At 40.7% G+C, this 23,331-nt stretch overlaps 1 protein-coding gene across 4 annotated transcripts in view; it reads left to right on the forward strand.

The window, feature by feature from the left end:
- Positions 1-11,794: 11,794 nt before the first annotated feature.
- Positions 11,795-23,331, forward strand: part of CLSTN1 (calsyntenin 1) — a 97,831-nt gene continuing 86,294 nt past the window's right edge. For 3 of the 4 annotated variants that reach the window (XM_051988607.1, XM_051988606.1, XM_051988609.1), the window contains exon 1: positions 11,954-12,340. In XM_051988607.1, coding sequence (XP_051844567.1) covers positions 12,217-12,340 — 124 coding nt within the window. In that variant the 5' untranslated portion in view covers positions 11,954-12,216. Of the gene's footprint in view, positions 12,341-23,331 lie in introns of all 4 variants that reach the window. The other variant, XM_051988611.1, reaches the window with a different exon arrangement.

Below are 23,331 nucleotides of genomic sequence, written 5' to 3' on the forward strand. Positions count from 1 at the left end.
GAATTCTATTTTAAGCATACTGGTAAATGTTTAAGCACCAGCTGTCCAGTGGAGAAAATGTACACAGGACACACCTTTGGGTTTTATCTGCATTGCTCACAAGATTGCTATCACTTTTTTTAAAGTCCAAACAGCGAACAAAACAATAAATCAAGCCTGGCTTTCCAGTTGCATATTTCCAGTAAAGACTCACACTGACAAATTTACCAGTGGGGAGAGCTGGTAGCAGTAAGCTCCTGAGTTTGGATTGTACCAGAGGGTCCCTTCTTTCAGCTTTTGTTACTTCATCTTTAAAATGGAAATAACTCTCTGAGGTAGCTAGGTGACCCAGTGGATAGAGAACTGAGCCTGGAATCTTAAATTCAAATCCAACTTCAGATACTTACTAGCTTTTGGACCTGAGCGAGTCACTTAACCTATCTGCTTCAGTTTCCTTTTCTGTAAAATGTGGCTAATAGCACCTACCTTCCAAAGTTATAGGGAGGATCAAATGAAATAATAGTTGTAAAGCATTTAGGGATGTGAGTTTTGTGCTTTAGGGATGTGAGTGATTATTCCAAGTGCCAAAACAACATCTGGGTGTCGTCTGGAGGAGGCTGGATCTGTATGGGGGAACCCAGCTCCTGCTCAGTCTTGAAGCCTGAAGCTCTGGTTCTCCCAGCAGGAAAGGGAGGATGTGGGCAGTTTTCAGTTCTCCTGCCTCTCAGGGAACCTGAAATCAGTAATACACACACACACACACACACACACACACACACACACACACACACACAGGAGATCTAAGAGGATCCTAGATTTAGAATGGGAGGAGATTTTAGAAACCATGGAGTCCAATCCCTCAATTTTACAGATGAGGAAACTGAGGCCTACAGAAATTAAGGCTACAAAGGAGAGATTTGAACTCAGCTCTCTGACTCTAAGGTCAGTATTTTTTTTCATGATATTATCCATTTCCCTTCAAATAAGATAATATGTGTGGAGCCTATATAACAGGTTTCAGTGATGATTATATTTGCCTTAATTGGGGGTAAGGAAAAGAAAGGGAAGATTAAAAGATGTTGTGAAGGCCTCCATTCTGGGAAGCAGGGGGAAATCAGAGGCAGGATGGTATAATGGTTAGAATGCTGAGCTTCAGAGTCAGGAAGACCTGGATTCCAATTCTGGCTTAGATACTTCCCAGCACAGTGGCCTGGAGTCACTGTGAGTCTCTTCATCTATAAATGAAGGGGTTGGACTATGAGGACCCTTCCATCTCTAGATCCTATGACTTGGAATCGCAACTTTCCTCTGTCAACCTCCTTGATGTGTGATTCCACTCAGGTCAATTAACAGCTCTGAGCCTCAGTTTCCTCCTCCGTAGAATGGCGATAATAACACCCTTAGTAGCTCCCTCACAGGGAATATCAGGGACCCAAATGATATGATATATGTGGAGCACACTGCAAATCCTCATTCACTTTACAAACATCAGAATATTCTTAATGGTGGCGCCTTTGATGGAAGACAGGGCAGAAAGCTGGGGAAGACATTTTCCGCTAGTGATTCTTCATTTATTTCATACCTCTCACCTGAGGAACTTGGCTTGGGGGATTCTTACCTGGATTCTACCTGGGGGGTTGGGAGAGAAGGGGACCGTAGTTCCCTTCACCTTCTCCTAACATGACCTTTCTCATCCATCTGCTCCTTTTGAAGCAAATGTGCAAAACTGTGGCTTGCTGGAAAGGAGAGAACCCATAATTGAGTTAATTGCTAGAATGCCAGCTATGCAATTAATATGCCACAGGAACAAAGAGCAAATACACTAATCGCACATAATTGGACTTAAAGTACACCCTCGGAAGAGCTCAGTAACGGGAGCTCTGCTGTTTATGCTCCTTTTCAAATTAGCAAAGAAGAATAAATTAACATCCATTTCCCCTTTCCGCAGCCAGGAGGGTCCCCACGGAAGAGCGGCGGAGGGGAGCGGGGGATGCTCCTGACTGGCTTGCAGTCGAGATGCCCAGGACCGGTCCCGTCCCCTCCTCTCGCTTCGACGGCCTTCCGCGGCGCGGCCCCGAGACAGACGCCCGCTCCGCATCCCGCCCCGCGTGGCGGAAGCGTCCCCGCTCCTCACTGTTGCTGCGGTGACCCGGCCACGGAGACCAGGCGGCCGGGGCGCAGGCGGGCCGCCAGGCGTGCCCTCGGGGGCGGCGGAGCTGCGCCCGCAGTCTGGGGGCTGGGGCGGCTTTGTTCTTTCCCACACGGAGCGAGGATGACTCAGGCGCTCTATTTTGGGCCCTGACGCGCTGCTGAGGATGGGCTCTGGGACTGACGCGCAGCTTTTCTCTCCTCCTGCATCTCGGGGGGTGAGGGGGGAAGGGGGAAAGCGGGGAGCGCTGATGATGTCAGGACACCCTCGGCTCTCCAAGAGAGGCAGCGGATGGAGCGGGCATGGGGGAGCTGGGTGCCGATTCCGACCCCAGCTCTAGTTACTCGTGTGTCCTTGGCTCTGCCCTCGGGACCTTCAGAGCTTTCCTTTGTCAATAACACCAAGGGGTACCACTAGATGATCCCTGATGAAGCACTGCTTTACATCCCCAGGGTTTTGCACTGCGCCTGGCACATAGTAGGTGCTTAATCGATACAAGTGCCCTGGCTTTCAAACTACCTCGTATTTTACTATTTCCTTCCTTCCTTCCTTCCTTCCTTCCTTCCTTCCTTCCTTCCTTCCTTCCTTCCTTCCTTCCTTCCTTCCTTCCTTCCTCCCTCCCTCCCTCTTTCTCTTTCTTTCTTCTTTCTTTCTTTCTTTCTTTCTTTCTTTCTTTCTTTCTTTCTTTTCTTTCTTTCTTTCTTTCTTTTCTTTCTTTCTTTCTTTCTTTCTTTCTTTCTTTCTTTCTTTCTTTCTTTCTTTCTTTCTGATTTTCTTTCTGTCTTTCTTTCTTTTTCTTCCTTTCTTCTTCCCTCCTTCCCTTCTTCCCTCCCTTTCTCTCTCTCTCTCCCTTCCTTCCTCCCTTCCTATCTATCTATATTCATTTCTACATTTATAGATATGAGATAGTTCCATAGTTAAATATATGTTCATATTTATATTTATTCTATCTTTATTTAGGCTGTATACACTTATGAATGTAATTGTGTTTCTCATCGGGATGTAATCTCCTTGCTGACAGGGACTGTTTCATTCTTTGTTTTTATATCCTTAGCATCCAGTATAGTACTTGGCACATAGTAGGTGCTTAATCAACAGATAGTGACTGATTGACTAATCTTCCTTACTTCTGGTGCCTTCTTTCCTTCTTAAAATTTTTAAATAATAGCTTTTTATTTTTAAAATATATGCAAAGATAATTTCCAACATTCATCCTTTTTTTATTTTATTTTATTCAATAATAACTTTGTATTGACAGAATCCATGCCAGGATAATTTTTTTACAACATTGTCCCTTGCACTCGCTTATGTTTCGTTTTTTTCCCCTCCCTCCCTCCACCCCCCCCAAGATGGCAAGCAGTCCTATATATGTTAAATATGTTGCAGTATATCCTAGATACAATACATATTTGCAGAACCAAACAGTTCTCCTGTTGCACAGGGAGAATTGGATTCAGAAGGTAAAAATAACTCGGAAAGAAAATCAAAAATGCAAATAGTTCACATTTATTTCCCAGTGTTCCTTCTTTGGGTGTAGCTGTTTCTGTTCCAACATTCATCCTTGCAAAACCTTGGGCTCCAAATTTTTCTCCCTCCTTTCCCTCATCCCCTCCCCTAGACAGCAAGTGATCCAATAAAGATTAAACATGTACAATTCTTCTATACATATTTCCACAGTTATCATGCTACACAAGAAAAATCAAATCAAAAAGGAAAAACCAACCAAAAAACCCCAAGCAAACAATAACAAAATGGTGAAAAAATTATGTTATAATTCACATTCAGTCCTGATAGTCCTTTTTCTTGATGCAGATGGCTCTACCCATCACAAATCTATTGGAATTGTAGTGCTCTCCCTTTCAAACTACCTTGTATTTTACTATTTTCTTCCTTCCTTTCTTCATTCCCTCCTTCTTTCCCTCCTCCTCTCTCTATATGCATTCTCTCTCTCTCTATGTAAATATATATGTACATATATGTGTATATATGTGTATATATACACATATATGTACATATATACATATACAAACACACACAGACACACATATATATATACACCTTTCTACACATATAGTTATGAAATAGTTAAATCATATAAAAGAGTTAAATTTTTATATAGTTATTATTTTACTTTTATATATGCTGCATACACCTATGTATGTACTTGTCCCTCTTGTCAGGATATAATCTCCTTGCTGGTAGGGATTGTTTCATTCTTTGTTTTTATATCCTTAGCACCTAGCATAATGACTAGCACACATAATAGGTGCTTAATAAATGCTTTTTCAATAAAAAAATAAAATAAAATAAAAATGCTTGTTCATTGATCCCATGATCTTCTGGAGTCTTCTTAGTGCACAAGCTCAGTTTCTGTGTTTTGTTACTAATTCTAAACTCTTCACTTCTGGGAGGCAAGAGAATTGGAGGCTGACTTGGGCTTTGGGATCCCCTATCTCAGTCCCCAAATATTGTATGTCTTTCCTAGACTATGCTCAGAATGCTTTTGGTATTTAGAAGAATAGCTAATATTTCTATATTAAGCTTTTGGTAATGCTTTCCTGACAATATTCCTGTGAGGTAAGTTGGGCAAACTGAGGTATAGACAGATTAAATGACTTGCCCATCCTTAGCTGATTAATGAGTGTCCTCTTTGGCTCTTTGCTTTATCTCATTAGCTGCTTACCATGATAAATTCTTATGGACTGACTCCACCCCCTCCCTGCAGGTGTTTGTTTCTCAGCCCAATTTTCAGTAGAAAGGGGAGCTCTGAAGACTAGCCCAGGGCTAGAAAGGCTTTCTCCCAGAGGGTCTATGATACTTCTTTCTCACGTGGAGGTGTTCTGGCCACCCTATAGCATGTCACTGTGCAGTGCAATGTTGCCCCTTTTACCCCATAACTTTCTCTTGAGTTCCTATTGCCATGGTAACTCTCTCATGGGGCTGCCTTTGCCTTCAACACCCTTCAGTCCACTGAAGGAATATGTGTAATATAGTGGAAGTATCACTAAATTTGAAACCCAAGATCATGGCATTCAATCCAAGTTATTCTGCTTCCTGACTGTGTGACCTCAGGGATTCACTTCAGTTCTTGTGTTCTGAGGCGCTTCCTCAATGAAAATGAAGGTTTTTCTAAATGACTACTAAGACTGTTCTCAGCTCTGTCATCCCATATTCTAAGGTCCCTCCCAGCTCTGACCTCCTGGGTTCTAAGGGCCCTCCCAGCACTGACATTCTCTGTTCTAAGGGCCCTCCCAGCTCTGACCTCCTGGGTTCTAAAGGCCCTCCCAGCACTGACATTCTCTGTTCTAAGGGCTCTGCCAGCTCTGACCTCCTGGGTTCTAAGGGCCCTCCCAGCACTGACATTCTCTGTTCTAAGGGCTCTCCCAGCTCTGACCTCCTGGGTTCTAAGGGCCCTCCCAGCTCTGACATCTCGTGTTCTCAGATTCCTCTCATTGCTGGTATTTTCTGTTCTGAAGGTCTTCCCAGCTCTGACATAGGGTCCTCCCAGATCTGACATTGTTTTAATGACCCATGCTTTTGCCTTTAAGAAAGCAGAACTAAGACTCCAATGGGTTTTGGTCCTTCCCTTCCTCCCCCCTCCCTCTGCCACCTCCACCGCTTTATATGAAACCTCTCTTCTGGTCTCCATTGCTTCTGATAAGCCAGGACATCAATGCTTACTGATAATTCTCAGAACTCTCCTATAACTGTCAGGGGAGAAGATTTTCTTACTAGGACTTGCTAGGACTATTGATGCTTTCATTTGCATCCCTGAAATCAGTCCACTCACAGATAAAAGCAAGGACCTTTCAAAGCAGAGAGAGTTATGGAGGGGGGAAAGGGGGATGTTGAAGACCCAAAGGAAATAGGAAATGAGTAGCCAGAGGCACGTGGTAGTCCCTGTGGATTCTACAAACTGGACTGTCCAACAGATGGGACAGAGATCTGAGGGAAAGAAACTCAGCCAGACAGCAGGGATCTTCCCTAGTGCTTCAGGTATCCAACAAGGATTGAGCCTCACCTTATAGGATGTGCTGCTGGGGCTGGGAGCTTTAGAAGGGCTCATAGGAAAGTGAGACCATCCTTAGGCTGTTAGGATCTGAGCTGTGACATGTAGTTTTTATCCTAAATCTTGGTGTTTGTGAAAAATAGGAGGGGGCAGATATCAGGATATCCTCCTCCTTATTGGAGGACCTCAGCACCCAGTGTTTACAAATTAATGACCATCTGAAAGTTGAAATGAAAAACTGGAAAGCAATCTGATAGAAACTGGGCATAGCCCCACATCTCACAGTGTATGTAACAAGATACGCTATGGGTACATGATGTAGACATAAAGGTTGCTATCATAAGCAAATGAGTGGACATGGAAGAAAATACCTGTCAGATCTATGGATAGGGGAAGATTTCATTACCAAACAAGAGAGAGAGGTTCATGGGAGATAGTGTACCATTTTGGTTAGATAAAACTGGAAAAAAATTCCCCCCTCAAATAAATTCAATTCTGCTAAAATTAGAAGAAAAGCAGAAACCTGGGGAAAATATCTTTGCAGCAAATTTCTCTGATGAAGATCTTATGTATACATTTTGTTGGTATAGATTTGTTTGCACATTGCCTCCCCTATTCAATTGTAAGCTCCTTGAGGGCAGAAACTGTCTTTTTGTCTTTCCCTAGCACTTACTACTAAGCACATAGTAGGTGCTTAATAAATGCTTATTGAATGGAATTTCTCAAATATATAGGGAACTGAGCCAAATTTATAAGAATAAGAGCCATTCCCCAACTAATAAATAGTCAAGGGATTCCGAATAAACAATTTTGAGAGGAAGAAATTAAAGCTATCAGTGATTGTATAAATTACTAATATCTAGAGAAATACACATTAAAACATTTCAGAGGCACCTTCTTATATTCTTAAAATTGGCTAAGGTAGCAGAAAAGAAAAATTACAAAGGTTGGATGAGGGATAGGAAAATAGGTACAATAATGATTGTTGATTGAGTTGTTAACTAGTGCAACCATTCTGAAGAGAAAATTGCCCAGAGTGCTTTGAAATTGTGCATACCTTTTGATAAAGCAATCTCACTATTAGGCTTATACTCCAAAGAGGGAAAAGAAAAAGAGAAAAGCCCTGTGTGTACAAAAATATTTATAGCAGTTTTTTTTCAGTAGCAAAGAATTGAAATCTGAGGGGATGTCCATTAGTTGAGAATGACTGAACAAACAATATTGTAAAGATAATCAATTGTGTAAGACTTAGTAACTAATCAACATAACGACATACTATAATTTCAAAGGACTCACCACAGAGAGAGAACTGATCAGACTCAGTGCCGAGTAAAGTGTATTTCTTTCTCTGTGTCTCTACGTCTCTTTCTCAATATGGCTAATGTGGAAATACTTTTTGCATGACTTCATATGTACAATAAGAATTGTACTTCTTGTACAATTCTCAATGGGGAGGGGAAAGGCCAGTGGAGAGAGAGAATCTGGAACTTAAAGTTCACTTGTTTTAAGAGAGAATGTAGCAGGTATGCTGAGGATGGATTGAAGAAGGAAGAGGTTGGGAAACCAATTAGAAGATTTTTGCAATAATCTTGATCAGAAGTAAGGGTAGAAAGAAGGTAGACATAAGTCATGTTGTTGAAGTAGGATTTGATATAATTTAATTCATTTTAAAGCATTCCAGGCGTGAGACACAGCCTGTGTAAAGACACAGAGATGAGAAATAGAATATTAAAGAGGCTAATTTGGCTGGAACATAAGGTACATGAGAAACAGGGAGTAACATGTAAAGATCAATTGGTGTTATATTGTGAAGGACTTTAAAGGTCAAAAAGAAGATCCTGTATTTTATCTGAGAAACAATTGGCTGACAGTGAAAGTTCTTGAACAGGTGAATTACAGAATTAGATCTCAGTTTAGAAAGATAAATTTTGCAACTATATGGAGAATGGATTCAAAGAGCTCATTTTAGCATGCTACTGCAGTACTGCAAAGATGCAAGTGATAAGGCCTTGGACTGGTGGCTGGGATGTGAGCGGAGAGAAGAGGATGGTTTCTAGAAACAAAATGAGATCAAATGAGAAAATGTATGTCAAGTAATTTGCAAACTTTCATGTACTATATGAATGCTAGCTATTATTATTGTTAGTTATTATATCTGTCCTAATTGGAAAGATAAAATGTATATATCTGTGAATATATACATATTGTATATGTATGTATGCATATATGTGTTTAGACTCTCCCATCTCTTAGTGCTTCTTTCAGAAATCTTTAAATTGGCAGGCCAGGTCCCCAGAGAGCAATTACTACTATTCCCTTAATGTTCTGTTGGGGTAATCTTTTTGAAAGCAGCTAAAAGTGCTGGGGTTGTCAATCACAAGCCCCCACCAGTGTACTTTCCATTGATGAATAACCAGGTTTAGTTACTTTTTTAGAAATTTATTTACCAAGCAAGTCCCTCATCTACTACATGGTCTTAGGCGTGTATCTTCCTTTCTTTGTCCCTCAAGTCTGCATAAAAAGTGAATGAGGAGCATTCACTACATAGAGAGAGCACCTTTCCTGGAGTCAGGAGGACTCAAATATTTATTAACTGTGTGACCCTGGAGCAGTCACTTAACCTCAATTCTCCCCCCCCCCAAAAAAAAAAGATTAATGAGAGTGTTCAGAAAAATGTCCCTCCCAGTTATAAATCCTGTGATCTTTCCTAAAGGAGGAAGGAGAATAGAGATTAAGGTCTGATTCAGAGCCAGGACTAAGAGTAGGAAGCAAGCCTGGAATGAAACATGTGGTGGGAGGGTGTGATGATGCTTTTAAATACGACTTTTGATAAATGCATATTCTCTTAAATAGAGAAAATTCCCTCTCTGCTGTCCATGAAATACAGGTATTTATTTTGAGATGTGTCAAGTCGTATGTATTATGATGAAGGTTCCAAGGTTCTTGTGGACAGGCATAGTTGTGTATGTGTGCAGTTTTATAGGAGACAATGCAGCCATACAAATGCTTTGTGTTGTGTTGTGCAAGTCTTTTTTTCCCCCTTTGGTACCAGCTGACAGAGATACTATTTTTCCCTGGGCTTTGCTTTCCCCACATCCCATTACCTAAACATAAGCAGCAAGTACCCTCCCCGACTGTAAGGAGGGCCTAGGGCAATCAAATTGATTGGCCATGCTAAATTCCTGTTTGACATTTAAAGCCCTTCACAGTCTGGCTTCAAGCTCTGTTCCCTATCCCTTCACTGAAGAACTGGGTCACCTCAGGCACGGTCCATCTTCCCCTTTGGTGCCTTGTATAGTCAATATTTGGGGGGATATTTTGTAGATGAAATGACCCATTATGAAAAGAATTCTTAAAAAGTTTCATGTAATGGGCCTAGTTAGACAAACTGGAAAATTAGATTTCACTGCTCCTATTTGGGGGGCTCTTCAAGCTGATCTTCTTTCCAGACTGACTAATCCTCATGTGGGCAAAATCTCAGCATGTGCAAGTTTTCCTGAGCTCACTTGCCATCTGCCCCACCTTTCCCAAGAATCTTCCTCCCCCACCCTCCCCCACTATGGTCTTTCTTTTTAAAAAAGGAAAATGAGGGGGTGATACAAGGAGATGGTGGTTGTCAGATCCTCCAAAGTTTTGGGTTGCCCTTTGAACTGCATGCATTTCAGTGAGGGGCTCACCATCCAAAAACTTTATTGTGGGCTCACACTTTTTTTCTCTTTCTTTTAAACTTCTATTGATAGCTTTTGCTTTTACATCACTTTCATTTCCTAAAATACTATATCCCATTCAGAGAGCCAACTACAACAAGAATTTTTTAAAAGATACCAAACCATCAAAAACCATTAATCTTATCTGACAATATAAGTAATTCCCTTCCCCCCAAAAAGGTTCTTTTTTCTCTTATTTCTTCTTCAGGACCAACCTTTACTCAGCATTCACTCACCCCCCCCCTTTTTTTCCAGCTGTTATTTTTCACTTATGTTGTAGTCATCACACTTTGATTTTCATTGAGTTGTTGGGTAATGTATTTTTTCCTCCTTGGAGCCCCATAGGGATTCATTCATTCATTCGTTTGTCTGTTTTTCCTGAGAGAAGACTTATAAGGTTTGTATAGCAGAAAAAAAGAGTATGGTCCAGTAATTTTTTCAATAAGTGATTTTTCTTGCTCAGCATGAGGAATATGGAACAACTTAGAAGAATTGCATATGTTTAACCTATATCAGAGGGCTTGCTGTTTTGGAGAGGGGAGAAAGGTAAGCGTGGGAGAAAAATTTGGAAACAAGATTTTACAAAGGTGAATGTTAGAAACTATCCTTTCAAGTATTTGGAAAATAAAATATTATAAAAGGTAAAAAAAATAATCTATCAATAAACAATCATTGGATATTACCATGGATTCTATTTTCTCTATGCTGCTGTTTGTGGGAGATACTATGAAGGAAAAATAGCTAGGATCCTTACCTAGCTATGAAGGAAAAGTGGCTGGGATCTTCTAAAAGCTTGTAAATAGATGATGTGGGAAGACAGAAGAGAAAGAGATCAGTGTGACAAAGTGACGTCAGGATAGAGTCAGAGATCTTAGATCCGGAGGCCATTTAGTCTGACTCCTTAATTTTACAGATTGGAAATTGGGCTCAAGCAAGTTGTGACTTTTTCAGGTCACAAGGCAGAAAGTATAATTTAGAATTTCAACTTGTCCTCTAGAACCCTACAACTGTCACGTCTTATCTTGGGAAGATTCTTTTGGAGAGGAAGGCAAAGGAAATAGATGTAGAGAAATGGATATAAAGATGGGGAACAGGGTCAAGTGTGGGTGCTACAGTCAGAAAGCCTTGATCTTAGTGAAATGGGGGAGTTCCTTGGTTTAGAAAGGTGGAGGATGGGGGTTCAATATCCCTTCTTGAACATCTAGGATAGCGCTAATACCAATCCACACAATTCTCTTTTCTGTGTATCCTGCATTTATATAGTCTCTTAGATTTGGTGTTGGAAGGGAACTGGGAGGTCTGGCGTCCATTAGTATTCCAGATCGCTAGAAAAATAAAGGAAAATGCCTGAAAAGCCCCTAAGACAGGCTCTACCTCCAGGTTCCTTTGCCAGCACTGTCTGAGCATCTTCGGCTGCGGGACAGACTGGGGAGAAAACCTCACCATGTTCCCAGTGCCCTTTCTTAGTGATTTGAGGGAGGGCCCTTTGGGGACACCGACGTCCGGCTGGCATGGGCTGAGAGGTGAATGAGACGGCTCTGCGCGGGACCACAGTGGAGAGTGGAAGCATGGGAATGGAGGGGAGGTGCTGCAGACCTCAGCCGTACCGGCTAGCGCGATTTGAATGCAGGGTCTAGACCCCCTCCCCACTCCCAGGGGCCGCTCTGCAAAGTCCAAGACACTGGGGGACGGCCCGGGGGCGCCCCCAGTCCCCGAGCAACTCCTGAACAGTAGCAGCAAAGAGAGGGTCTCCTTTAAGGGGTGCTGCGGGGGGTGTTCTAAAAGAGGATGGTGGTGGAGGAGGAAATACGCTTTCCTCTGCAGTGAGAACGAAGACCTGCCTGCTCCATCCATCTATCCATCCATCCATCTATCCATCCATCCATCCTTTCTCCCGACCGCGGGGAGGGTTCCGTCGAGCACGCGCCCTCGCGCGCGCTCCTTGACCGCTCGGTCGTGCGCGCGCCATTTTCCCCTCCCCTCTCCGCCCATCGCTCCGCCCCCGTGGAGAGCCCGAGCTGCGGCTGGGGGGAGGGGGTGGCGCCGCCATCTTAGAGTATCGGCCCTGGCCCAGGGAGGCGGGGAACAACACGGGGACGCGCGTGCGCGCGCGCGGGGGCGCATCGTCACGGCGACGGCGGCGGCAGCGGCAGCAGCGGCTCCTCCGGCGGGACCTCGCCCTCGCCTCGAGAAGGAGTCTGAGTCTGAGTCCGAGCCCGAGCCCGAGTCCGAGTCCCAGCGGCGCCGCGGTCACCCCCCTCAGCCTCCTCCGCCGCAGCGCGCGGGCGGCCCATGGTCGGCGTTTGAGTCGCCGTCGCTTCAGCCCGTCCCCTGACGCTCGGCTCGGCCCGGCCCGGCCGGGAGCCCCCGAGATGCTGCCGGAGCCGCCACAGCCGCAGCCGCACCGCCGCCGCTGCTCCCCGCCCGCCGCCTCCGCCTGGCTCGTGACGGCCGCCGCGCTGCTTGGGCTCTGCGGCGGGGGCTGGGCGGCGCGAGGTGAGCGCGGGCCGGGGCCGGGGGCCGGGGACCGGGGGCCGAGGTGGGGGAAGGGGCGTGCACCTGGAGGGTGCCCCCCTCCTCCTCGCTGGGCGCCGGGCGCGCGTGCACCTGAGTAGGGGAGTGCTGGGCTGCCCGCCGCCCGGGCCAAGGAGGGGGGCGGGGAGGGGGGCCGGACCCTCCTGCCCGCTCTCCATCCCCCAACCCGCCCCTTCCTCGGTGTGTGCGCGCGTGAGAGTGAGTGTAAGGGGCGAGACTGAGGCTAGTAGGGATGCCCAGGCAGGGAGTGAGTGTGTGCTGCGTGTGAGTGTCCGTGTAAGGGCACGAGGCAAATGGCAAGAATGCTGCAAAGCCCGGCTCGGAGCCGTGAGTGTGTGTGCAAAAGGGATAAGATTAATGACAGTCGTAATACGAAGGCAGGTTCGGAGCCGTGAGTGTGCAAGGGGTGGGGGGTGAAATTAATGACAGTCATAATGCTAAAACAGGTTCAGAGCCGTGAGTGTGTGTGTGGGGTGATGTGAGATTAATGACAGTCATATGCTGAAGCAGGTTCAGAGCCCGTGAATGTGTGTGAGTGTGCAGGGCTGTGAGATTAATGACAGGCATATGCTGCAGATTCAGAGCCGTGAGTGTGCAAGGGGATGAGATTAATGAAAGTCATAGTGTAAACAGATGTGTATATGACAGAGAGAGATGGGGATGCTGCTCACTTTCCCGCCCCTCCCCGCCAGGTGCAGGTGCTTTGGGAGGAGGGGGAACTGCCAGTCCCGGGAAGGGGGGGGGGCTGTTAATGGTTAAGCCCCATCGGGAAGGAGTGTGTGCCCGAGAGCTGCATGCCCGAGGCTCCAGGCCTTTCTGTAACCTCCTTCTCTCCCCCCTTTCTCTTCCCTCCCCCTCCCCCCCAGGGTGGGGGCTTGGGCTATTGGTTGGGAAGATGCTGGCTGGGCACTGAGGTCCCCTCTGCACCCCCTCACCCTGCTGTCCGCGGCCAGCTTTTCTCTACCAGGGCCTGTTGGAGATGCAGTGTAGGGGTTTGGATTTGTCATATTGATTAGAATCAGCTAGATGCTTGCATCCGAACGTTTTTTTTTTTTTTTTTTTTGCTTTTAAACTGGGTTCTTATGTAATAGCCATACACTGCTCCCCCACATTTCTTTAAAAGATCTACATTTCCTCAGGCAGATCGAACTCCGCTTCCCTCTGACCCTTTAAAGGTCGTTTGCTCAAATTAATAGACGGATATGGGTTGTAATGTGTTGCCAAAAAAAGAGAAAAGGTTAAAGTCATGAGTAAGGTCGACAACTATGGACTTGTCCTGCATTGGAAAATTCCCCAGTTTTCCTCCTCCCTCCTGACGGGTCCCCCCCCGCCCAACTGCTTGGTGCGGGGTTTTCTGGTGAGATTTTGGATCATGGAAGAGCTTAGATGGCTTGATTCCCTAAGAATGTGGAACTAAATTTATTTTAAAGATAACCTGGCAAATAGCATTTCTTCTTTAGTTGATTATTTGGTTTCGAATCTTTGGCATCTAACCATTTAAATATTACATCCTTTTTTGATATTGATAGATCTTGCAAAGGGAAAGCTTACTTACGCATTGCAGATATACCACTGAATACATCTTGTAATGGCAAACATCTCTTTGGCTTTGGAGCAAAGTAATCCGGATGTATTCTGTAGAAATACTTTAAATTGATTATTCTGATTCTGGAATAACTTTAAAATGGAGGAGGAATTTTTGTATCTTTTAAAAAGTAAATTGAATTGCAACTTATCAGACCTATCGATTCTTTTTTTCTTTTCTCCTGGGGCTTGACTTATTGGGTGGAGAGTATAATATTCACAAATTAAATGGCAGAGGAGATAAAAGACATCTTTTGTTTCATGTTCTTTTCATAGCGTTGAAAATTATAAACTGCACATTTTAATCACATCATGTCTCAAACATTGACTGTCATTCAAATTTTGTCAACTAAGTATTTAATTTTTCTTCAATATACAATATAGATTAGAAAAAAGTTACATTAAAACTAAATTTTAAATATTAGTCACAGACTTGAAAGCTTAACCAATACATTGTCTTATTTTGAATTCTCTTGGGAAATATTTTACAGAATTTTTTTTTTTTTATCTTAGGATACTGTTTTAAAATGTTACGGCTTGTTATCAAGCTTGTGAAATATTATGAAAGTAAATTAGTATTTTGGGGGGGTTATAATTTTGTTGTTTTAGCAATATTGTTTCTGGTTGGCTAAAATGTTTTTTCTTAAGGAGTTTGCTTACTTATCAATCTTTTCTGTAAATTAGTTGCTGTGACTATAGAGATATACTTTGATATGCATTTCCATTTTTGAGCATTTTATTTACTTTGGGCTTGCAGACTACAAAATTGTATCCATAGAATTGCATGATATAATAGTTGGAAAGGACCATTTAAATCTACCCTATATAAATGGTTACCAGGCTTTTTCTTGAAGACATCTGTTTTGCTTGAAGACCTTGCCTCTTGCTTAAAGAGTTGTAATTATAAGTAGATTTTTTCACATAGCTTAAATTTTAACATATCAATTGTTCCCACTCATGCCCTCTTCCACATAATAACCCCAGGAATCCTTGAGTTATTTCAACTCCAGAAACATTAATTGCTTATGATATACTGTTTTCTGAGTCCCCAAGGACAAGACCTGAAGTGTAGCTACCCTAGAGGAGGGACTATCATTCTGTTGGGAGGATACAATATGTACTTCATTCAAGAGAGAGCTCTCCTCCTGATTATTTCTCCTTGGGCTCTTCCAATTTGCCTTCCTCTCTTACCATACTGAGATGTGGCCAGAACTGAAATCAGTAGCATCCCATATGTAGTCTGATGCAGGATGCCCTGCTTCCCCATTATACCTTTCACTGTGGTCCCAAGACTTTGCTAGCTGTTAGGGCTTTGATGTAATCAGTGATCTGTGTAGTTTGTTTTTTTAAGTCTTCAAAAAGGACAAATCACTTGGGCTGCCTTTCCGTCTTCAGCTTATTAAGAGACTAATGCCTCATGAAATGTTAATAAAAGTAAATCACACACAATATCATTTCTAACATTGTTTTTATGTTTACAGGGACAAATGATAATGATTTCCTAATGTCAAAAATAAAAAAGCTTTATTTCTGGTAATATCTGAACTTTTCATCTCTGAGAATCTATTCTCTTCTGATTGGAGGAGTGCAACTCCTTGGATAATTTAGTTTCCAAACCACTGGTGCTAGGCTAGTCACCATATGACAAATTGCTGAACAGAAGGATGGATTGAATATTAAAATACTGTACTTTAACAAGTATTTGTCATTTTATGAAGAATTTTAAATGTCAGTTTTAGTTGTGATTGTGGTTCTGGAAAAAAAATTAAGTCTTCTATGGTTACTGAACTGTGAACTACAGAATTTGCGGGTAAGACATATTCTGGACCCAAGTTTCAGACATTTCCTAGCATGTTTTAAGTATAGCCACATACCATATTTGGTTATGGTGATGATAATAATTGTATTATTGCCTCATAGCTATATAATGTTTCAGTGTGGATAAAGATCTTTCTTCACTTGAACTCACCAGAAGAGGGGTAGCAATAATAAATATTACTCAATAGTACCATTTTCCTGAGTAGATCCCTTGGTAGCCCATTGTACACCTTTGGAAACTGAAGCACAGGGAGTGTGAAGTAACTTGTTAATGATCACACAGTCTAGTAAGTGTTAGTGGGGACTGTATCCCCAATCTCCTGATCTATTTTCAATTCATTTTATCATACCTCCATGCCCCTCTTAAATTATTTAATTGGTGATTAGTTGAGTGGTTTTTTTTTTTTTTTAGTGACAGAATTCTTTGCTTTTTAATTAAAACTTTAGGAGAACCTTAGAAGAAAATCTTTAAAGAAATTCTTGCTATAAATGGTACCAAAATAACAAGGCTGATTAAAAAATTTCCAGTGTTTTTTTGGTCCCAAATTTTAAAATAATACACACAACTTGTTGAGAATGATGCGAATATTTTAAATAAGTGCTTTGTAACTGGAAACAATATTAGATATAATAGATGACCTGGCAAAATGATGCTTCATAGCAATTTGCATTTTTCCTTTTATTAAAACCAATATTTTGGGAGGATGGGTTTATTTCATTTTCCCCTCATAAAATTCTAATTGTGTTGTAAAATATGCTGTGTTTTTTAATAAGTGCCTTTGGATTTATCAGAATCACAAAAATTTGATATCAGAAGAAGATTGACATTCAAAGCAGAACCCTGGTGTTATTTTATAATCAGTCTTAGTTATTAATAATGTTACCTTCTTAAGGCTTCAGAATTTTTGTTTGTATCTGTTATTTTATAATGGATGTTGTCATAAAATTGATTATGGGAGGCAGAAAGAAAAGAAAAGCTCAGGTAATTGAGATGAATTTGTGATTTCATCAATGGGAATATAATCTCCAAAGATACAAGTTGCAATCCTTTTATACCTGACTACCTTCCTGTGGAACTCATATCCAGGCCTTCTCCCATTCTCAGGAAGTTGCCCTTGGGACTCCACCTAAGGTGCTGGAGGTCTTTATCTTTCTTTTGAAGTCAGGGTACAAATGGAGTACATAGGATGTTTGATGGTAGTGATCAACCCCTCTTTCCCCCCATCTATTTCTTTGATAAAATCCTTCATTATCTCACTTGTTCTCTGTAGTTATTTGTAACATGATGCCTGATCATTTCTACCATTCCATTTCCCTATTGCCTTCAGTAATTTTTATTTTCTTTTTTTTGGAAATCAATATGACTTGAGTTGCAGAAATACAACAACTTAAAAAATGATCTTGTAACCTACAAAACAAAGAAAAAGCAAAGAAAAAATTTAAGCCCAAACTGTTATTTTTCAGGCTTTCTGCTAAGAAAATCAATTATGCAATATGAATTATTTGGAGCTTTGGGTGATTGTTCCTAGTCAGAATGACCTTGTTGCATGCTCAGTTTCCATTAGTCTCCAGTAATTCTTTGCATTTGCTGATCACATATGTTATATATTACTGAGGGCCAAGATTGTTATACCCAGATATATACCCAGCCGTATACCCAGAGGCAAATTAAACAACTACTCATTTAATGGGAGGGATCAATATTTTCTGTTCCTTTAAATTCTGGCCATAACCAGGTTCTTTTCTCTCTTCCTCTTCTCTCACCTTTCTGAAGATTTTGCTGTCTCCAGCGCCAAAAAAAAAAAGCCGATATCTTTCAGAAAGGCTTTCCATATAACTTCCCCTTATTTCTTGTTCTCCACCTGCATTTCTCTTCCAATAGAGTTAGTAAGAAGAAAAGTGAATTTGCTTCATGATAATGCAGTTCTATGTTGAACAATTGGGTTTGTTTTTCTGAAGTAAGACATGGAGTGCAAATAATAACCAGAATAGACTACTGATTCAGCTGTGCTTGAATTATGAAGAGCTATGGAAATGAAAATTTGAGGTAAATATATAGAATAAGGGCGATATATATGGCCAAGATTGTTGGTTGTGCTCATATGATCCTACAGCTCTTTTCTTTATTGGAACCCTTAGGCTGCTTTGCACAACTTTAGGAAGTTTTAGAGTGCAGTTTGAGTAGTGATGATTTGGGAGCTGTATTCTCCCCTTACCCTGTGCTCCACTTTAGAGGGGAAAGACAGCATACAGGTCAGGCTGAGAGGGATAAGAATCTGGACTAGAAGGGAAGAGAGTGAAGAGAGACTGAAGTTACAAAATTTGGCAACTGGCTAAGAGTGGGAGTGGGTGACTTAAGAGTCTTTAGGTTGGGAAGGTGGCTGATAGGGAAAATGATTGACAGAACCAGAGAAGTGAGGAAGGAAGGAAGAGGGGTGGGTTTAGGGAGGAAGATAGTGACTTTTGATTTGTCCATGATAAGTTTAAGGTAACCTATGGAATGTCTGGGGAGAAGCATGGCACATAGGTGAGAGATGACTCTTGGTTTATGAGATTTGGAAAGCATCTGAATAGAGTGGTGGTGATGATGAAGAAGAAGATGATGAATATAGCTTGCAGTTATTAAGCACCTCTTGTGTTCTAAGTAGTTTATAAGGTCTTTACAAAGATAACCTCATTTGATCCAGACAACAACTCTGGGAGGAAGGTGATGTTATTATTTCCACTTTACAAATGAGAAGCTTGAGGCAAAGAGGTTATATAACTTGTTCAAGGCCATACAGCTAGAATGTATCTGAGGTTGGATTTGAATTTGTATCTTTTTGACTCCAGGCCCAAGACTCCAGACTTGAGCACTGTGCCACCTTTCTACCTATTTGAATCCATAGAATCCATAGAAATCCATGAGTTCATTTCATTGATTGTTTTTACTACACAATATTATTCCATTTCTTTCATATTCCATAGCTTTTCCCCCAGCCATTCCCCAGTCAATTGGTACCCATGTTGTTTCTAATTCTTCTACCAGTAAGTGTGGTGTTTTGAACATTTTTGTGTAGTTTGAGTTTTGTTTCTGTCTCTTACTTCCTTACCTAGTAATGGGATATGTTGTTAAAGAATACAGAAAGAGCAGTCTCTTTTCTTGTATAATGATTGCAAATTAATATTCAGAATAATTGGATCAATCCATCGTTTTTCCATTGGCCGACCCCATTTTGGGGGTCATTTTTACCCCTTTTCATGTGAATTAAAACCTCAGAACTTTAAATTGCATTTCTTTTATGTTAGTCCATGTGGTCATTTATATTTGGTAATTCTTTTGAAAACTTTTTGTATCTTTTGACTGCTTCTGTACCTGAGGATGACTCTCATTTCTATGCAATGACTAGACTAGACATCATATGCTTCAATGATGTCTGTTGGGGTTTTTCCTTGTTTAGGGCATATTCTTTGTTTCATATGATATCAAAGATGAGGAGCCCTTATTCACAAAAAAGTCAAAGATGCTTCAGACAGTTGTAGTGGCTATTAGAAATACCGAATAGAAAAGTGATTATATTCATAATATATTCATAAAGATGTGCACCTAAGGACACTAGGGCAGCTAGGTGGTGCAGTGGATAGAGCACCAGCCCTGAAATCAGGAGGACCTGAATTCAAATCTGGTCTCAGACACTTAAACTTCCTAGCTGTGTGGCCCTGGGCAAGTCACTTAACCCTAATTGCCTCAGGGAAAAAAAAAGATGTGCACCAAAAATACTCCATCATTTCATTTACCCAAAATCTTACCACTTCCCTTCTTGTTATGTTTTTAATGATGGTCTCATGTCTGTCACAGGTGAATGAGGATTGAAAGTTTGATTTGATTGCTGTTGTCTTCAGTTTAAGTTGATATTTAGACTCTGTGTGTGTGTGTGTGTGTGTGTGATATCTCTGATTGCAGGAGGCAACTCCTTTGGGTCTAGTTTCTACCTGGATTCTTAGAATAGTAAAGAAAAGAGTGAGCTGGGTTTGCTGAGTTAAGTGGAATGCATCACAGTCCTTGTGACAGTTAAGGAAAAAACAATATTGGGAAAACCAAAAATATTTCCCTCCGCCAAGCTTATATTTATCATTATCTGAATGGCTTCCTTATTTGTTTGTTTATAAGAATATGTGAAAGAATATGTTCCTGGGAACATATTCTCCATGTCTCTTTAAGTCGTGATCTCAATATCATGAGAACACTATCCATGATCACGAATTGTAATCTAATTGTAGCCTGTGGATCTGGGTGAGATGTCCTAATTTTGGGGGGAGGTCTCCTTTATGGACTAGTCTATAAAGTGAAGATGAACATATTCTGCATGGGCTGTCCTCTAGTGCTGTGCTGTGTATAATCGTGAAAGGCAGAGGTACAGCTAGTGTAGACAGCAAGCCACTTGCATTTCCTTTTGAAAATTCTATAGAAGCTTCTGTAAATTTGTAAGAAATTGTTAAATTAAGAGTTGAATGAGATTGTAGAAGTAGGGTGTTAAGCTCTGAAGATCCTTTAGCTTTCAAAGTTAGTAGGGGGAATAATCCCATCTTCTATTCTCATTAGTACAGATTTCAGAGATTTCTATAACTTTCTGGGTTCATTATTAAAGACATTGGGCTTATTAAAAATGCTTCTTTAATTGTAGTTACAACAACTTTGAGGAAATTTTAATGGAAGATACAGACATTAATACTGCACTTAATGTGGAATTTTTTCAAACAGGATTTTGTTGTTCTTGTTAACATAATTTGTTTGACTCTGGAGACAATGGTAAAGAAAAAAGAAAGTAATTATGACTGATATTGAATGTTGCAATTTAATACTCTAGTGAAAACTTAACCAGAATGTTTTTCTTTTAGGAGAAAAAAAAGGAGGAAAATAAGACAGGAATCTTTTGAAAGAAGGAACTTCTCAGAGTCATTATTGTATTCTATATATCAGTAGATCATCAAGCATTTATTGAATACTTAATATGCTCCTGATCTCAACTAGTTTACATTCTATGGGGGATGGAGGAATGATATTGTATAAACATATGTATATATATATATACATATATATGTTTCTCATATGCAGTGTATGTATACTAAATGAATACTATAGATTAATTTGTCTTAATTTTGACCCTGAGGTGCTATTTCATTAAAATGATAATTTAGAAAAAAATTTGATTGTTACAATCAAATTTCTGATAAACCTTTAATGAAACAGAAGTCCATCCTAAGAAACATTCTAGTGAAGTTTTTATAGTCCAGTGTCTTTTTGAACCTTGCATTATCTAATGCTCTGATGACATAAATTAGTTTAATTGGAAGGATCAACATTGCTGTTGGAAAAGTTGGGATGTTTTGGAAAATTAATTTTGAATAGAGATTTTTTGTTTATAAAGTGCTGTTTTCAGATGGGTTTCAAGGACATGATTGCCATCAATGAATAGATGTTGTATTTTAGCTAGTGGAACACAGCATTGGATGAAATCTGTTTGCCATATGGTCTGTTCTTGATGGTAGGAGTGATGGGGGGAAACTAAAGTCAAAATTTGTCAAAAATTTTACTGTCAGGAGATGAGACACACCCTTTTGGTTCACTTACTGTAGAATACTTTGGGATGATTTCTAAGAAGCACAATATAAAAATATATTCCTTTGAGAAGTCTTTCTTGAGCCCTCTAGTATATGTTCTGTCCTTCAAATTGTGTTGTATTTATTTATTTAAATGTTTTATCTCCTCAGTAGAATGCAAGGGATGGTTTTAGATTTGTTTTATATTCTCATAATTTAACATGGTGACTCCCACATAGTAGTAGGTGATAAATACCAGTTTGTAGAATTGAATGTCATGTTTTATTAATGTGGTTTAAGATTGAATTAGCTTTTTAGGTGACCATTCTGGATTTTTGATTCTCAATAGAAATTTTTCACCAAAATTACTCATAAGCTATATTTTCCCTTTCATAGCTATATTTATGCATTTGATTTTGAATTTATCCTTATTAGATTTCTTTTGCTTAAATTTACATGAGTTTCAGTGGACCTTGAGTCTTTTGGGCCCTGATGCTAACATTCACTCTGTCAGCTACTCCTTCTGGCTTTGTGCCAACCACAGAATTGATAAACACTTTGCCTGGAGTAATCTCTGGTAATTTTAGGGATATAGATGAAGATATATTTCCTTAAGTACCTTTGGTCATTTATATGCATTTTTATCATCATTTTGTTCATACCAGTGTATTATAATAGTCTGTTTTTTCAATTACTTGCCTCAGAGTGAACTTTTGTGGTATGACCTAGATCTACTTGCATTTCCGGCAGTGACCCTTGGGGTGGCAGCATGTTGAATTTATCTTAGGATAGGCCAACTAAAATGTTTCTTTTTTCCTGTTGAAGATTAAAGAGGGTGGATTATTTCTACTTAACTATATTGGAAGAAGATATTCAGTCTCCAGGAATAAGAATTCCTGGCTTTGTCAGAAACTGGATATGTAGAGTATTTGGAAGGCATTACCAGTTGATGATTTTTGATTTTGTTGATTAGTTTGTTTTGTGTGTGTTCATTTTTGGGTGAGTTGTGTGATTTAATTGGTTTAAAGAACTCTCTGTGAGGAAATTCCCTCTATAACTGTCTTTCAATTTGCAGTCTTCAAAAGTTCCTTAGATTATTGGGAGGTTGTGCCCAGGATCACACACTGCCAGTTATATATGGCAGATTGTAGTTAAACCCAGGTCTTCCTGAAGGCGAAGCAATGGTGGTTCTTTTTCTGCTAATCATCTCTAGTTAGTTAACTGTAGTAGAAAAATGTCAAAATATGCTTTTATAATTCTGTTTCTCATATTTGAGCTACTTGAAATTTGCTTTCTTTTACATTCATATGAATGTATGTTTTGAGATCTGTATATATGCAGGGATTTTTTTTTAAGTTTGCTACTGTATTCTGAAATGAAGAAAATAATGCTTTTTCAATTAACCCATTTTAGACATAGTTAAGGACTGTGATGAATTTCTGCTTAAGTCCCTGCTCTCAAAAACTTATGAGGTGTGTAAGGGATAGAAGTGAGGTTACAACAAATACATTCTTAAGTACATAACTGATAAACAGAAACATCAGATAGGGTCTGACCTGGGCTTTGAAGAAAGCTGGGGATTCTTCAGGATGAAAATGGAAGAATCAAATCCAGAAAGGGTGGGCCACTTATATAAAGGCACAGCTAGGATGGAGAGAGCCATTAGGTTAGCCTGCCTGGAGCAGAGAGGGTATGAAGGAGAATACAATGAAATAAGACTAGAAAGGTAAGCAGAGCCAGATTGCAAAAGGCTCTCAGTGCCGAATGAGACTTGTGTATTTTTTCTTAGAGGTACTTGAGAGCCATTGGAGATTTGAGAGTGGGACAGTGACAGGGTCAGATCTATGTTTAGGAATATCACTTTGGTAGTTTGAGGAATGAATTGGAGACTGGAAACAAGGAGAGGAATTGGGGGAGATTGAAATAGTGTACACAAGAGCTGGGGAGGGTCTTAACTGGGTCAGAGCCTG

The sequence above is a fragment of the Antechinus flavipes genome, chromosome 3, assembly GCF_016432865.1.
Source record: "Antechinus flavipes isolate AdamAnt ecotype Samford, QLD, Australia chromosome 3, AdamAnt_v2, whole genome shotgun sequence".
NCBI classification, from domain to species: domain Eukaryota; kingdom Metazoa; phylum Chordata; class Mammalia; order Dasyuromorphia; family Dasyuridae; genus Antechinus; species Antechinus flavipes.